Source organism: Aplysia californica, unplaced genomic scaffold (genome assembly GCF_000002075.1).
Source record: "Aplysia californica isolate F4 #8 unplaced genomic scaffold, AplCal3.0 scaffold00461, whole genome shotgun sequence".
NCBI lineage: Eukaryota > Metazoa > Mollusca > Gastropoda > Aplysiida > Aplysiidae > Aplysia > Aplysia californica.
This window is the reverse complement of record NW_004797731.1, coordinates 392,772-409,514: the sequence shown is the minus strand read 5'-3', so window position 1 is coordinate 409,514 and position 16,743 is coordinate 392,772. Positions and strand designations below refer to the sequence as shown.

The following is a 16,743-nucleotide window of genomic DNA, read 5'->3' as shown; positions in this document are numbered from 1 at the left end:
AGGGAGGGAGGGAGGGAGGGAGAGGGAGAGAGAGGGAGAGAGAGCTACCAACTTCACTGAACCTACCTCTAGAAGCACTGGAGGTTTTGCTTCGTACAAACATTGAACTCTGAGAGCTTTTGGCGCTGACGTTAACTTGAGTTTTCTCCAGCATGTCAGCCAGAGAATCAGTCTGTGAGAGGACAGAATTCCAGGTCATAATAATAGATGCATTTATATAGCCCACATCCCTTGTATTACAGCTATGCACTTTACAACTATCGTTAACCCAGCAGACCCAGAACACTTCAAAACATTCTCAGCTTCATGGAAAGCATAGTGTACAGGCAGACAATTAAGCCCTCAGACAGTAAGAAACTAGCAATGCCAATCGGGCTTTCCCGTGCGGCGAAAATTTGGTCCCCGTTTGCAGGTGAATTTTAGGACTGAGTCGTAGCGTAGGTAACTAACTTTCTCAACCTCGGTCTGCTCTATTTCTGAATCAATGTGAATGAAACTCGGAAACCAATCAGACAATAGGGCACACTAAGGATATGTGGATGTTGAAGTTCGTACACATAAATTAACCTATACTTTTGGTGTCGGAAACACTTTCGTATTGGGTGTACCGAAAACTATGAGGAGCTTGAATTTCAACGTGAGATGGTAATAGATCTATCTTTCCTCTATAGTGTGCTCAAATTTGAACGTTCTGTGTCAAGCAGTTTAGACCCAATCATAAATGCATGACTACCCCACTATCCAAAGCAGCTTCGTACGGAGACCAGCCATTTTCCCCTCACTCTTGCGGCAAATGTATGTGACCTACAAATCTCCGCATGACTACTCCGAGCCCCTTCATTGGTCACTTGAAATAGGGCAATGGCGGGCGCGCGCATCCGGTTTTTTTCTCTGTTCCTCTGTAACATCGAAATGGGGGTATTTCCGAGGCGAGCTTATCTCACCTCTGGGTTTTTGTGTCTCAATGGGGAAAAAGAATTTTTAATTGTATGGCATGCTAGATTGAATTTAACTTATCTTTTAAGGTTGGCATGGTCTAAAGTCATCAAAGAAAGCTTTGCCATTATTTAGTCATGCAGCCAACATATTCTTAAAGATCACATGTTGTGATACGATGCTATAAATAAAATGGACTCATCCTGTCACCCCTTTTTCGCAAAATCATAATATGTACACCAAAATTTTAATTATAACAAAATAACTACGAAATGGTTAGTAAATCTGACGGCACAAATGATTTCTCCACCTAAAAACACATCGGGTAGCCAAGTTTCTTTCTAACACTCCAATTAATTACTGAGATATCGTCGTTTTTCTTACAGCGTCTGCTACTGCGTGGTCCACTACTGTTTAGGAGTATTTTCCTATGTGTGGGTCATCCATATTTTGCAGACCTTTACAACCCAATAACTTTTTTATTTATGAACCGATTCTTAAAATTCAAGAAGCATAATTCTTAGAATTGAAAATTCTTTCTTAGGTACCAAATAAAAAATGGCTAAAGCGAAAAATTAAATTTTCATTTGCATTGCTAAACAAACTGACAAGTTCTTTCATCCTCTATAGCCCAGTACCCAATCCCACCTGGGAGAAGTGAGGAAAATTGGTATATGGTGCCCTTCCGAAGAAGACAACAACACGCCCCTCATGGGGTCTGAACCCATTACCTTTCAGTTATGAGTATGACAGCCTATACACTAGACCACAGACACAGAAAACCGGCAGCCCTACATTATCACACTTTGTTATAGATGGAGGTCAAAATGATGGAGGAGCAAGTACAGAACTGTCAGAGAGTATGATCATAAAAATATGGAAGATTGTCAATAAGGTTACATTATACTGTTTTCCCCACAACTTCGATATCTTACATTTCCGGTCGCTACTCTTCATGTTTTGTATAGCTCATCTTCACACTTCACATTTCAGGTCGTCAACCTTCACACTTCTCACTTAAGGTCACTTACCTTGGCTTTGAGCCATGCAAGAGTTTTTTCTGAGTTGTACCGATAGACTTGAAGGTCATCGTCAATATCTATGAAAAAGACGAGAAGATAACTACAAAATGAAAGGCTGTACTTCTTTTTAACCGCTCAGTTTTTTTCTTTCTTTACAAAACATACATTTAGGTATAATTTTAAATGGGTAGTGAACATCCTAAATGCATTCTCAGCATTCATTTAGGTATAATTTGAAATGGGTAGTGAACATCCTAGTGGCATTCTCAAAATACTGTCTACTGAAAAACAGTAGACGGCTATGTAAGCTTGGGTCAGCATGTAAATCATCACACAGCTTCTATTTATCTATTACATTTTACATTCACCCCCCTTTATGTCAAAAAGTCGAAAATAATAGATGAATGAAGAGTAAACTGTATCTAAACCTTTCTAATTCATTAAAATAAAACAAAACACGTCAGTTTGATTACTGCCACTCCGCACTGGTAAAAAGCAACGTAAATAAACACAAACAACTAAAAAAAAATCAAAGATGTAAGACCCACAAGATGACGCCCTCTCGAACTGTCCTCGAAAGGTTTTTAAATTTTACTTCGTAAAATATAAACGCTTTTGTTTGATAAACACAAAGCAAAACCTCAACTTTCACATGAGCAGTCAAGTTATAGTATGCAGTGAGTCAATACCATACTGGGTCTCATTCTGCCAGGAAGAAGACCATAAACATCTTACACCCTATCAACACAATTTAGAACATTTAGGAGATGTGCCACTTCCATCCAACATGTCAGGATCAACCCAGGTTACAAAGCATCCCAGAAAAAAATGGAGATATTTGATATCATCCCCCCCTCCCCCCCAACCAAATTGAGGTGTCTTGGGAATTATTACGTTCCTTAGGCCTGTTAGAGTTAAACCCAGAAATAAAACACTTTTCATTTAAGACCAGATGTGCAAGACCCGCGGGGTCTCTCTCTCTCTCTCGTGCGTGTGCGTGTGCGTGTGCGTGTGTGTAAGAGAGAGAGAGAGAAACAGACACATAGAGAGACAGACAGACAGAGAAAGAGAGAGAGAGAGACAAAGAGACAGGGAGAGACATGCAAGTAAATGCACTCATGATTTCAGATGAGAAGAGAAAGAATCACTGTCTAAACCATTTTAGTTTTTAGAGGCCTCTGTCAATACTGAACATCAGAGAGAAGAGCTAACCTTTGCGGTCTGCCACCTGCAAGATGTGGTCCATGCCGGAGCACGTTAGGATTTTGTGACAGTCCGGAAGCTCCTCATCAGTCACTAGCTGCTCCAGACTCATGAACCGATTGGCCTGGGGAATAGAAATGATAAGTAGAGTAAATTTGGTTTTGTGTTAATGAGTCTTACAGCACTTGCGGCACAAATAGGTCATTTAAGTGCCAAAGATAAGAGGTCTGAGATAAGAGTAAAGAGAAGCACATTGTCACAGTCCGGGTCATTTAGTGCTGTGAAATAGTAAGACAGACAGAAACAACTGTAACATAGCGAAAATAAAGAAGTAGGACCTGCCAGTGGCACCCTCCAACCACATGCAAGATTAGTGGTGATGCCAGAGAGTAACACACAGAGAAAAGAACCAGGAGAGATAAGGACGATAGATGTTTGATGGGAAAGAGTGAGCAAACCATATCAGAGCAACTGCTAACCACCAACAGTGTAGAGTTTGGTACAGGCTTTACACCATTTATGGCATGATAATATCCCTATCACATTTGTAAAATAGTAAGATATCCCTCACATCTTTCTTGATTCCAAACGTATAGAAAATGTCTCTTCTCTGGAGCACATCAAGGAAGTCGAAAGCTGAAGGGAGGGATGCAGTACTTCAGCAAACCACTGCTAAAATTTGACACTTGATTTTTATTGTCAGACAATTAGGTTTTCTTTTCTCTGCCATCATGAAAAATATACAGCATCGATAAAACCATATCAGGATGGATAGTACATGCACCTTGTTCAATGTTGAAGCAAGATATAGAAAGAGAATAATGCCAGTAAGCCTTACGAATAAAAAAGAATTGTTCTTGCGTCAGATCACAATCGTCATGACGATGTAATCAACATTGGTCAGAGACAGAATATGCCACACATGTCTCATGTGTAGTCACTTTCCGATCCATACCTTCACTTTCAAACAAGCACATACACACACACAAATATCACAATTCCCACACTGCATGGCCCAAAGCAATGCCACACTGTCTTCAATCACGGCCCACAATCTAGCACTCACTCACATGACTAGATTTAAGTTAATTTAACACCTTGCTCACACGACAAGTAGCACGCAATGATGCATCTCGAGTCTCGATACCATCATCATCATCATTGCCTTTCTCACCCTGCACCAGGGTATAGGCCACGAACAAACACCTTCCACCTTTCTCTATCCTGGGCTAGCCTCTTGATGTTATTCCATGTCTTCCCACTTTTCTGTCCTGCTGATGCAGAAGCTCCTCCGTCTCCCAAGATCGAAAAATAAAAAACTGTGTTTGTCCGTGTTTCTGTAACTTACTGTTTTTTACTGGGTTGGGTAGTTGGCCCCTCCGCAAACTGGCACTTTTCGGGCAACCAGACCTATGCACTTTTAGTCGCCTCTTATGACACGCAGTAAAACACATAGTAAATCTCTGGGCCCCCCACCAGCAGAGGACTCTCCATACCAGCAGTGTGTGTATCTACGCTGTGCAAGGACAAGCCTGGTGGGCTAATGTAACTCGATACTCTCAACAATGATGAGTGTTTATTTTTAATCCTGCACACAGAGTGATTTGAATTTAAGGCAAAAAGAAAAAATTGTGATTTGGCTTTTTGAGATGAGCTGTTTGACACATCTGTGCAGGGATTCAAGAAAACAGTGCTGCCAAAACAAGTATAATCAGGCGCGGTTCGTCCATAGAGCACGGTCGTGCAGTGCCGCCCACATTTTTTTAATGATCTATTACGTAAAACACCCACAATAATAAAATAAAAGAAGCCAGAAACAAATACTATCCAAATATTAGATTCTATATCAAAATAAGGTCTTCACTGGCGCTATAACTGTCATTTCTGTGTCTATAGCGCCGTAAAACATCTACCATGCCATGCCAAAGTCCACGCGCTCTAGGTAAACATAATAGGATATTCAACAGTGTAACCTGACCTATAAATCGCTCTTGGGGTTAACTCAAGCGATGACGACACTCGTAGCGAGTTTGGCGGTACATTAATATTAATAAGACGGCACATCACAAATGTGCTCCTGCGGAACACTGCCGAAACATAGCCCTCAGTAGGCAGTCTAAAAATAAACGCGATAGACCGGACGCTATTCTTTGCCAATATTATGTGAGCCCCGGAGCAATCCAGTTGAGTGCTCAAGTGAATTGTGATTGGTTCATTGTCTGTCTTGCCGCTATTTTAAGTGACTCTGTGACCGTGAACCTCAGGGAGGTGAACGTGACCGTCCTATGAGTTGTGCCTTTGAATGGTTTTGTAGTGGAGTGGTGAAAGTAGTTACTTGAAAGTTCAGTTCCAATACAGGATGAACGAAATTGATGTTTAGCTAACAAACAAATTTAGTAATAGAAATCAAAGCGACAAATAAAAAGAATGAAAATAAAAGCACGAGGTCCTCCCTCACCAACCCAAAGATCCTAAAATTATACACCATCTCATTTACTATGCCCTTGACTGTCTTCCACGTCCACTTTTTAGCCCCACGAGCCGCCCCTGAGTATAATATAGCGGATCAGTTGGAGAATGGCATTTTGTTCGAGTTATCTATACTCGACTGTATGTCTTACGAGTGGTTGGTTGGAGGGCGCCATTGATTGGTCTTACTTTTCTTTCTCTTTTATTTCTGTCTGTCTATTTCCCTGCACTATAATATGACTGTTGTCATGGTCCTCTCTCAGTGCTTCCAACAGCTGAAGATGAAAAGTAAGGAAAATTCTTAAATTTAGTGCTTTTAGAGGGTTAAAAAATGGCATTTGGAAGCCTGTTTGAAGAGAATACCAACAACCCATAAAACATTTTTTTCATCAAGATTATTGCTCAAACTCAAAGTAGAGTAATAACTTGAATGGCTCAAGTAGACCTATCAGTGTGAGAGTTGTAAGAACTGAAGGAGGGCAAGATCAGTGATACTGAAAATCTGCCAATCTCGAACAGAAAGCTAAAATATTATACTAATAATTTATTATCACTATCACCCATCTAATGAAACGAAAAACACTTTAGTTCAATAACAAGGCTTATAAGGTATCGTGGATCCTGATTCCACACAAGGCCTGCACCGAAGTGTACTTTGCAGAGAGCTCTAATCAAAATTCTAAAACCTGTAATCAGGTTGCCTTCAGTGCTGTAGCATGTGATGCGAACGTGCACACATTCACTGACTGGTCACGATGAAGAGCCCGACAAGCTGAAAATCGGACAACGCTTGTATCTTTTTTTCTTTTCTTGATTTATTTGCGTGGTGACAAAGCGTTTACAATGCACGACCTGTATGTAACAAATGTTGCAATATCAGACTATCACCTGCAAATTTCAAGGTGGTAACAAAAGCGAAATCCCGATCGAATCTCAGTACGTGAAACATACTCTCGGACCGGGAAAAGCCGAATGAACATCACAATCGCGACAGGCAAAAATGAATTTACTGACCTATCCGATTTGGTTTTCAAAATTCGAGAACTTTTTGTATTTTCCCAGGTCTTTCCGGGGCAGTTCACAGATTTCCCCAAACTCCTGGGTCTGGCAGGTTCCTAAACACAGAGATGCCTTCCACAGAAAACCGAAATGAGTATTGGGAAATATGAAACTGTGTATTTTCAGGGGAAAATGTGAGAGCTCTAATCAAAATTCTGAAATTTGCCTCCAAGTTTTTGTCCTCTGGGTGTTTCCTTCACGCCTCCTCCCCCCGAGTGTATTTTTTTAAAATCAATAATCCCCTCCCGTAGTCCTATACTTGGCAACGCCATTACTCCCACCAAACACGGTCTTTGCTCACACGATTCCGCATTTATTTGTGATGCGAATGCGCGCAGGTTCATTGACCGGTCACGATGGCAAGCCCGACAATCTAAAAATCGGACGACGCTTGTACTTTCTTTTCTTTTTTTCCTACAAGTGACAGCACAGAGAAGAGTTCGAGAAATTTTATTTGCACAGCAACACAGCGTTTACACTGCACAACCTGCATGTCACAAATAAGTTGCGTTATCAGTCTACCGCAGGCAAACTTCTCGGTGGTCACAGAAGCGAAAGTAGATCTTGATTTTCCCGATCAAGCCTCAGTGTCACATACACTTCCGCCTGCCGCCATAGCCGCCTGCCACCATAGCCGCCTGTTCACGTGAAAGTGAAACATACTCTCGGAGGAGGAAAAGCTAAACGAATATAATATCACAATCGCGACCGGCAAAAATGAACTTACTGACCTTATCGGACTTGGTTTTCAAATATTCCAGTTCCGCGATACTGATACTATTTTGACAAAAGAGGGGACTTGAGACAATTAGGTTTACTCGCCCAAACTGGATCTTGTATTTTTCGCATTCCAGGATGCGTATTTTTACATGAAAAGTCATATTCGCTTATTTTCGGCAAAAAAACGCACTAAAATACGTAAAATCGTACTGGTTGGCATCTCTGTAAACACTAACCTATTGCCGACAGAATTACCATGCCGTAAATTACTTTTATACCAGACGATACGAAGGTAAGTACGGATCTTTTGCCCCGGAATCTTTGTAGCCCTACGCTATAGCACTTTTTTAAGGATGGAGTTGATTATGATGGGGGAGCAAGTACAGAACTGTCAGAAAGTATGGATTTCCATAAAAATATGGAAGATTGGAAGCACTGCTCTCTTTCCTCAAACAATCCTCTCAAAATCATCAGTCGTGAACTGAAATTTCCTCCCAAAAGACATTACAGTGTAGAATATATTAGGAAAATTAAACAACTGACCTTTCCGCCAGCGTTGATCAAGTAAGGCAGGACCAGAAACAAAGGGTCAACAGGCGTGGCAAAGTAAATCTGGTTACCTGGGACAGAAAGGGTGAACTATAAATATAAAACAAATATATATAGTTACCAGACCTGCCAACCACTCCACGACCAAAAACAGGAGTTTTCTTCAGAATCCTCTACAAATAGGAGTTGGAAAAACAATCGAAGTCACCAGAACCCCACAGGATTAAGATTATGTAACAAACTGATTGTGACCAAATAATGTGTGCTAAATACAGGCAAATAAATATGTGGGTTTTTTTTTGTCATTTATGATAAGTCGGGGAAAATAATACAAATGACCTTAAATAAAAATGTTTCACATAACGTAATGACAAGTTGCATATGACCTGACAGAAATTGGAATTCAAGAAAAAATTTGATTTCTTGGTAACCCTATTCAGGTTCTTCAACAAGCAAAAAAAAAATTAAATTGGAGAGCTCTAAGAGTACTTGCCCTGGCCCGTCTGGATGACCCACAGTGAAACACAAAAAAAGCTGTCAATTCGTAACCAACCTCGACAGCATAAAAAGAAATAGAGAATTCTAAAGAGGAACTCCATCATAAAAAGACATATTGTTCTATAAAATAATTCAATTATCAGACAATAATGATAACAGCAACAATGACAATGATTATGTTAACTGAAAAAAATAAACCGAGAGAGCTTGTGGAAAACAGGAAAATTAAAAGTAGGCCTACCTGTTTTATGAAGATTTCAGGAAAGCATATTTCTTAACACTTTGAGCCCGAGCCTAGCCCCAATTCCAGTAAACCTAAGAGACCTGTATGCCAAAGCTCCTTTGGATCAATTAAAGATTTATAGATTTATTAACACTGACTATTGCAAGCTAAGTTGTTCATTCAATGTGCAGATACATGTCTGTGGGGTTAAGATCTGTTACAGATTCAGATAGCCATGGACAAAAAAGAAATGATGTCACCGGCATACCAATTGTGTTCTCATGATGCAGTAAAAGATCAAGACAATTGTGAACATAGCTGCACTAAACACAATAATTAGGGATAATCCCAGATAGCAGTCACATACTGAAAACATTTGCAATTCCTAATTACAGTACAAAATGATCTTTAAGTTCATTTAAATAATCCTTTCCAGACTTAAATGTGACCTTAAACCATCAGGTGAAATGCAATCATTCTCTCGAGTCAAATATTATTTAACTTACCACTGTGTACAGTTTCCCCTATGAACCAAGAATGAAACTTTTCATCAAAACTGTTCAGTTCACAGACGCTTCGACAGTCTCCAGAGACAAGGAACAAAACTCCGGCACCTGTGGGTACGAAAATATCAGCAAGATAAGAACTTTGTACAGACAGCAAGTCTACTATGATAATCATGACAATAAATCACAAAACCAAAATATTTTAAAAGTAGACAAATACAAATCCCACTTTGTTGGACAGCGTTTAACCAAGATATCAAACCAGAAAAATTAATCATTCAAACAGCTCTCAATTAGTCTTCCCCAGCTGTTAATTTAGGCAAATAAATACCCATTACATGTGCTGCAGAGCTGCCACTGACTGCATGTTTTATTTCACTCAAAGTTCACTCTACTCTTAACCTCCAAATTAGAGTGGTCTACAGTACATCAAAGAACAGTCTTCCTGGTTTGAGTAAAAAGGCACATCAACACAATAACCTTCGTTTAGTATTGGGATATAGTAAGACATACAGACGGAAACAGCAGAGGGAAAGAAAAAACGTAGGACATACCAATGGCACCCTCCAACCACCTGTCTTCCACGAAACCATCTGCAGCAAGTAATAACATTCTGCAAAAAAAATCCCCCAACTACCTCCCAAGGTGCCAGTTCTCCAACTCAAAAAAAAAAAAAAAAATTCCATCCATGATTCCATCAGTCTTTGAAAGTAAAGAGTCCCTGAAGTAAAGCTTCCAACTAAGCCATGCCTAAATGGGGGATCCAAATGTGAGACACATTCACTGAGGATCTGGAGGCCCTTGACAGCAACCCAGCTGGGGGATCAGACCCAGAGGCCAAAGCTTAGAAAATAGCCTTCACATTCACTGTACGGGTGAGCCATTAATTTTCATTTTTAAAAAATTTTTCAGACCCCGTTATCCTTTTTACAACAATATCAAATATGTTAAAGAAAGCCGGTGTTCACTGAAAAAGTACACTAAGCTTGTACACAAAAGAAATTATGGAAAAGAACATTTGGGGGAAACAACGAAGACAAGCTAGGAATAGAAAGGTACTGGGACTGAACAAGATATTTTTCCATTAAATTTGGAACCTTTGATAGCCAAAAGCCTCCGAAGATGTGGTGCGAGTTAAAACTAAAGAAGAGAGAATCAGTGATTGCAGTCAGGTAGATGGGCCGGAGTGAAGAATTAAGTACGGGGTGATCCAAAAAAAACCCTACAACTTTTTTTCTAAATATCTCGCACAAAATTAGTACTAGAATGTTGTAATTTGGAACAGATATTTTATAATTTATTCAAAAGGAATTTGTTTGACATAAAATTCAAAAAGAAGAAACGTATTTTCGATTACGGAAATTGGCGTTTATAAAAACCACCTCGTGGAAAATGCACCAATTTAAAAGATCTTGTAAGGACAGTCATGAAATGATTGGTTTGTTTTTTTTTCCTTTCCTTTTATTTTTAAAATCTAGTCTTTCCATCCCTGTAACCTTTAAACAGTATTTCTTGTCTCCTACAAAGTTAAAAAAATATTGTTTAAGTTCTGGAATTCTGAGAACCAATTGTCTATAATATTATGTCCTCCTTTGGACTCGACACATTTTAACATGTCGTTCGTAATGTTCAGTGGTGCCAAACACAAGGATACACTCAACCATGAGTACTCAAAGCCACACACACAGTACACCTTAGAGTATGGAGCTGTTTCTAGAGACAATATAAGGGGAAGGGAAGGGGGGGGGGGGGTAAATTGCCCAAATAGACAGCATTTGTCGAGTTGGTATAACCTGAAAGGTGAATATGGGCTTTGTCAGGGAACAAAATGTCATAGAGGAAATGTTTACGCTTTTCAGGACGATCAAGGAATCATGAACACATTGCTGTCCTCTGATATCTTCGCGAACGGGAAAATGGTACAGTATCTATGAAGATCTGCCTTGAGAATGCGGACCATTGAGATGTAGGAAAGTCATTGCTGCAGACATCGTCTACGGACAGACGTCATGGGGGCTCATCAACTGAATTCTGCACCCAGGTGACACTTAAAGGGGTGCGAACTGTGTTTGACCAGAAGTGGTCGTTTTGTCTGGGAATTTTTACGAAATGAGTTGGTGGTGAGGAAATGTTCAATACAAAAAGCTCTCTGCTCCATATTAATCTTAGCCATGATCTCAGCAGGCAAAGGACACTTGAGAGAAACTATCTACAAACTTCTGCTGGCCTGTTAAACTACTGTAGTTTGCAATATGGCACAATCGTTGGGATTTAAGTAGTAGGCCTAATGCGAACTAGTGCGTCATGCTACAAAAATGGGGACATAGCTGAAAATGGGTTGTATTTTTCCGTGCTAAGTAGAGCAAAACTATTCTGTGGATTTATCTAAAATGAGTATCAGACAAATCCCTTTTAACTTCCAAATGTTGTGTACAAATTTGAAACGCAAAACTAAGTGTGGAGGAAAATATAAATTTAAAAAGTCGTAGAGTTTTGTTGGGTTTTTTTATCATCCTGTACATGAACAACTCTAGCACTCAAAAGTCACCACGCCCCATACCTATACGAGGATGTCGCAGCTTGCAGATGGAGGGCTGACAGTCTGGCTCCTGAGGACCTTCACCAATCACTTCATCTGACAAAAAAAACAAAACATGATGGAAATCACAGCCTACCCTCTAGAATAGCTTTTAAGAAGACAAGAGTCGAAAAGGTTCTAATTAATCAAGCAATAGGCAATACATGATGGCAACTATAAAATAAGTTTACAAACATTGTGAGTATGTTGACCTAATAAACATGTCTTACAAGTTCTTCTTATTCTGATTTGTACCACAGCCAACCACTGTAAGCGAACATGAAATCATCTCTGAATGTCAGTTCCACAATTCATTCTAGCATCTGAACAAGCAGAACAAGCAATTAAAAAAATGTTTATGTTTACTTTCACCAGCCTATCCCAAAAGTCTATTGCAACGTTATATCAACAGAAGCAATTTAAAACTTTTTAAAAAAGGCTTTTCTCATAACCTCTGTGCTTATCAAGAATAATTTACAATCATACCTCAGTGAAAGCCAAAACTGTTTTCAGGTTCCATAGCTCACCTAGTCATCACAACATCACCTGTCCTGCACTTAGCAATCATTCACTATGAGCTAAAAAATCTGTACCATTTTTGCAATGTAATTTTGATATGATGCAGCTATGGAAAAGGCTGTTATAATAAAATCACAACTAGTGAGCGGCACAGACTTGAAATATTCAGCAAGGAAAATCTGCGTATGGTAAATAAGTATTTCATAAATTTGGTTGAACTGTCACCTCAAGTCTTGTAAAACATAGTGTACCATTTCAATGCATGTACCCTGGCCGGGAATTAATACCCATCTCAATCCGAACTTCAGCCAAGGAATTTACTTTACTTGGTGCAGAGTATTATTTCCACTGCAACGACAGACATTTTACAGTACTTTACTATGACTAAAAATTGTTGTCTCCAATGAATTTATTTATAGGGGGCATTTCAATCATAGAACTGAATAGAAATCAATTAAAGACAAATCTTCATCCACTGCTAGTTTCCTCAATCTATGAAGCCCACAGAAACGAAATTCAGGTAACACAGGGATAAATACTATTAAAAGACCTGAGCCCAAGTTAGCAACAAATAGCAACACTCCCAAGATGCACACCTTTGGTTATGAAGACCCATCGATTTTGCGTCTTTGTCGATGATGTTGCAGAAGATGACTTCTTGGAGCTCGCAGTATTGCTCCCTTGACGAGTTGGTTTAGGCATCTTCGTAACTTGTAGGGGAAGTTGTTAATCTGGTCTGAATGGAACTACACATCATTTGCAAGAGAACATTTCAAAAGTCAGGGTGGTGGGAAAAATTGAGAAGCAAACACTACGAATAATATATATCATGTACAAATAAAATCGGGCACAGCTGATCAACCAGGAAGGGAAAATTTAGGTACTTTTTCGGTAGTTCCCACCCCCCTTATTTGAGCATGACCTACTTCTAGATCAAGATCTATACGTTTGATTCGCGGTGAGCTAAGATATCAAACCTAACAACAGCAAAACAATAAATTGTGGTAAAATTCAGGGGGGCATGCCCCCCTGAAACCCCCCTTCCTATTTGTGTTAGGTCAGGGGGGCAAGCCCCCCTGAAATCCCCCTACTCTTGGGGCCAAAACCCGTGAATAACAATTGCGGGGTGGGAACTACCGAAAAAGCGCCAAAATTTATAATTTAACTGCCCATTGAGTAATAATTTACCCACTCTCATGTAAAATCTATAATATGTAGATATATCATCACATTCGCTATAGATCTAAATCTCGATGAAACGGTACAATGTTTGCCCCTGGCCCTAACAGGATCTACTAAGTCTAGATCTAGATCTAATCTAGTAAAGAATCTTTGATGTCAGTGACAAAGTTATTAAAAATAGAAAAGCAGCATATTGTAAACCGCTATTACCAAATCGTCAGAAATGTAATTCCGTTTATATAATTATAGATGCATTATCAACATGTTTCAGGAATACTGATAATCCTCTGATGTCTGATATCATGTGGGATGAGACCAAAAAAAAAACATTGTTTAAGTGTGATGTTATGACCAATTGAAGATGAAATGACAATGTTACAAGGTAGCAGATTAATGACTGAACAAAAAGAAGAGACAAAAGCAATAGTACAAAAGTATTCATTAAAGTTTCAATAAATAAAAGAATAGATTCTAAAGGGTGGTGGATCTAGTCAACTCGAGAGGGAACCCCAAAATAAGACAACAAAAATAGATGGTGGAACCACGGCATCTATTCTAGATATCTATACTAGATCTAGTCTAGATCTAGGCTAACATCAAGACGATTCAAGAGGCTGGCCCGCTAGAGAGTAGAGAGAGGTGCAGGAGGGTGAGAGAGGCAGTGATGATGATGAGTACTTTCAGATTTCAGTTTTAATTCACAATCTGAAAATACTTGGGGAATGAGATTGTTTACCAGGTGTGCCAGTTGCAGTTGTAGGCCAAGTGCTAGAGTTAGTGTCGACTTAAATGAAGTTGAAGAAGTAGGCTGGGCCTAGAGGCCAGGAGGCAGCTGCTAGTGATGGGCAGGTATCGATACCATGTACTCGACACTTAGATACCTATAGTTATCGTTATCGGTACCGATACCTGCTCTAAACATCGATACCAATGTGTTATTTATCCCAGGGCTGCCAAAGCAAGTGACTTGGGCCTTGAGAATTTTTTGTTTATCAAAACTGATAAGTTTTCGTAGGGGGCAAGCGTTTTAAATTATTCTAGTGATTTTTTAACAAAAAGAGAGAAGTTTTTCATGAAATGTATCTAGTGATTTTGCAAAATCTTCACTGACAACCCTGATTTATCCTCATTGGTTTAATTTAAGGTTGCTAAAAATCTGGTAAATTCAATTGCCTTTTTAGAACTCTTGTGTTTTTATTTTCCAATACTAACATTTTCTGCAAAGTTGACTTTCCTCCCATACTTCACTTAATTTTTGTTTTCATTCTCATATTTGCTCTCTCTCTCTCTCTCTCTCTCTTTTACAAATAATTTTTGTTTGAGTCTCAGCTAAATAGTCACAACTTGTCTAGACACGATTACCTAAATACTTCTAAAAGTATAGTTGTATTTTTGTCTTTACTAATTACCCCCGGCGTATGTTACCAATAGCATTAGGTATCGAGGTATCGGTATCGATACCTTGAAAAGTACTGGGTATCGACATCGATACCTAAATTGTGGTATCGGCCCATCACTAGCAGCTGCAGCAGTTTTCCGCCGCAGCTCTGTACTCCAGATTTTTTCGATGATAAATAGCCAAACTAAATGCTGATACAAAACGGTTTGAGAATCTGGCCATCGTAAACTTTATCGTTTTTGTTGTGTTGTTGTGGATGTTTTTGCTTATTTTTGTGAATTGGGGGGGGGGGGGGGTGAGAACAAGCCAAACAATTTTCAAGCTTCATGTGTACAAGAGTCACGTCGTAAAATAGAGGACCATTAGATCTACTATTATTTCAAATTATCCTTAGGATATATGGTCTTGTGAAAAGAATGAAGATGCTGTATAGCCTAAAAACAATTTATTATTTTTTTAGTACAGAGTCTCAACAAACCATGTCACAGTCAAGATACATTTTCAATACATTATTGACTCTTCGTTCCATTTAGAGTATTGCAGTAGACTACCTATTATGCCGAAAGTCCTACTCAAAAATGCCATTTAAATCGCAAATTGTCCATCTTATTGTCTTCATTCCTGAACCATATTCCCTAAACCCCAACTTTCAAGGTGGTGGAAAGATGATTGTTTAGCACCATGCCAACCTCCCCTCCCCTCCCCTCCCCTCCCCATTCATAAAATCAGCCTTTACTTTCAATTATGCTGTTCAATCTGGATTCCTCTAACAAGAAAATCTCCCGCCAAATTAATAACCGGAAACAGCTGAGCTGGTCTGATATAATGGATAAACGGATAAACCCGAATAAACCGAATACACAAACAAAAACCGAAAGTAGGATAATTATTTAAAAATTATTATAACTGGCTGACAGACAGTTGAATTCCTCCAACTCCCCCCTTTCTGTCTGTCTGTCTGTCTGTCTGTCTGTCTGTCTGTCTGTCTGTCTGTCTCTCTCTCTCTCTCTCTCTCTCTCTCTCTCTCTCTCTCTCTCTCTCTCTCTCTCTCTCTCTCTCTCTCTCTCTCTCTCTCTCTCGTTTGGTGTTTTTATTCTAAACGTTTGATGTTTTTCCTTCTAAACTCCTGTCTACCCCAGAGTGAGAAGAGAGAGAAAGAGAGAGGGGGGGAGCTGGGGGAGGGAGAGCGAGCAGAGAGAGGGGGTAGAGAGACAGACAGAACAGGAAGAGATTTGCAAAGATAGGCCCCAAAAACAACCCCGAACTGCCAGGCGGTTAGAACCTCAGCTGCTTAATGGTATTGAGGGTTATATCTTGAAAGGTTGAGGAAGAATTATTTATTGATTCTATATAGGCCTGTATTATTTTTAATTTTATTATGTTGGCTGAAAAACAACTGCGTGCACTTTTTTAGGGGTGGGGGGGGGGGGGGTGGGATCTTTATGTTATGCATTATACACTATTGAAAAAACAACAATAGGAGTTAGAGATGTAATATTATACATGTCAGCCATATATGCATAAACGATTTAGAAGAAAAACTTTTCCATGGTTCTTTTTTCTGTCTGTTTTTATTTTGTTTTTTCTGGGGGGTTTCTTTATTATCCTTATCATTATCATTACTGTTATTGTCATTACTATTTTTTAATATTATTTTTGTTGCTGTAGCTGTAAAAATATCATTATTATCATCAACATAATATTGTTGTTATTGTTGTTGTTTTGGTTTTTTGTTGTTATGGTTATGGTTACCATACATGATTATTATTGTTACTATTATCCTCCTCATCATTATCATCATTATTATTATAATTATATTATTTTTATTATTACTTTTATCATCATCATCTTCATCATCTTCATCATCATCATCATTATCA

At 39.1% G+C, this 16,743-nt stretch overlaps 1 protein-coding gene across 2 annotated transcripts in view; it reads right to left on the bottom strand.

Moving 5' to 3' along the window:
• The window catches only part of LOC101857201 (ribonuclease H2 subunit B), an 18,396-nt gene extending 4,082 nt beyond the window's left edge, over positions 1 to 14,314 (bottom strand). The window contains exons 1-8 of one of the 2 annotated variants that reach the window (XM_005105273.3): positions 14,201 to 14,314; positions 12,879 to 13,028; positions 11,746 to 11,820; positions 9,186 to 9,293; positions 7,953 to 8,029; positions 3,171 to 3,285; positions 1,968 to 2,035; positions 67 to 172 (exon numbers count right to left, since the gene is read on the bottom strand). In XM_005105273.3, coding sequence (XP_005105330.1) covers positions 67 to 172; positions 1,968 to 2,035; positions 3,171 to 3,285; positions 7,953 to 8,029; positions 9,186 to 9,293; positions 11,746 to 11,820; positions 12,879 to 12,984 — 655 coding nt within the window. In that variant the 5' untranslated portion in view covers positions 12,985 to 13,028; positions 14,201 to 14,314. The remainder of the gene's footprint in view (positions 1 to 66; positions 173 to 1,967; positions 2,036 to 3,170; positions 3,286 to 7,952; positions 8,030 to 9,185; positions 9,294 to 11,745; positions 11,821 to 12,878; positions 13,029 to 14,200) is intronic. The other variant, XM_005105272.3, reaches the window with a different exon arrangement.
• Positions 14,315 to 16,743: the final 2,429 nt, after the last annotated feature.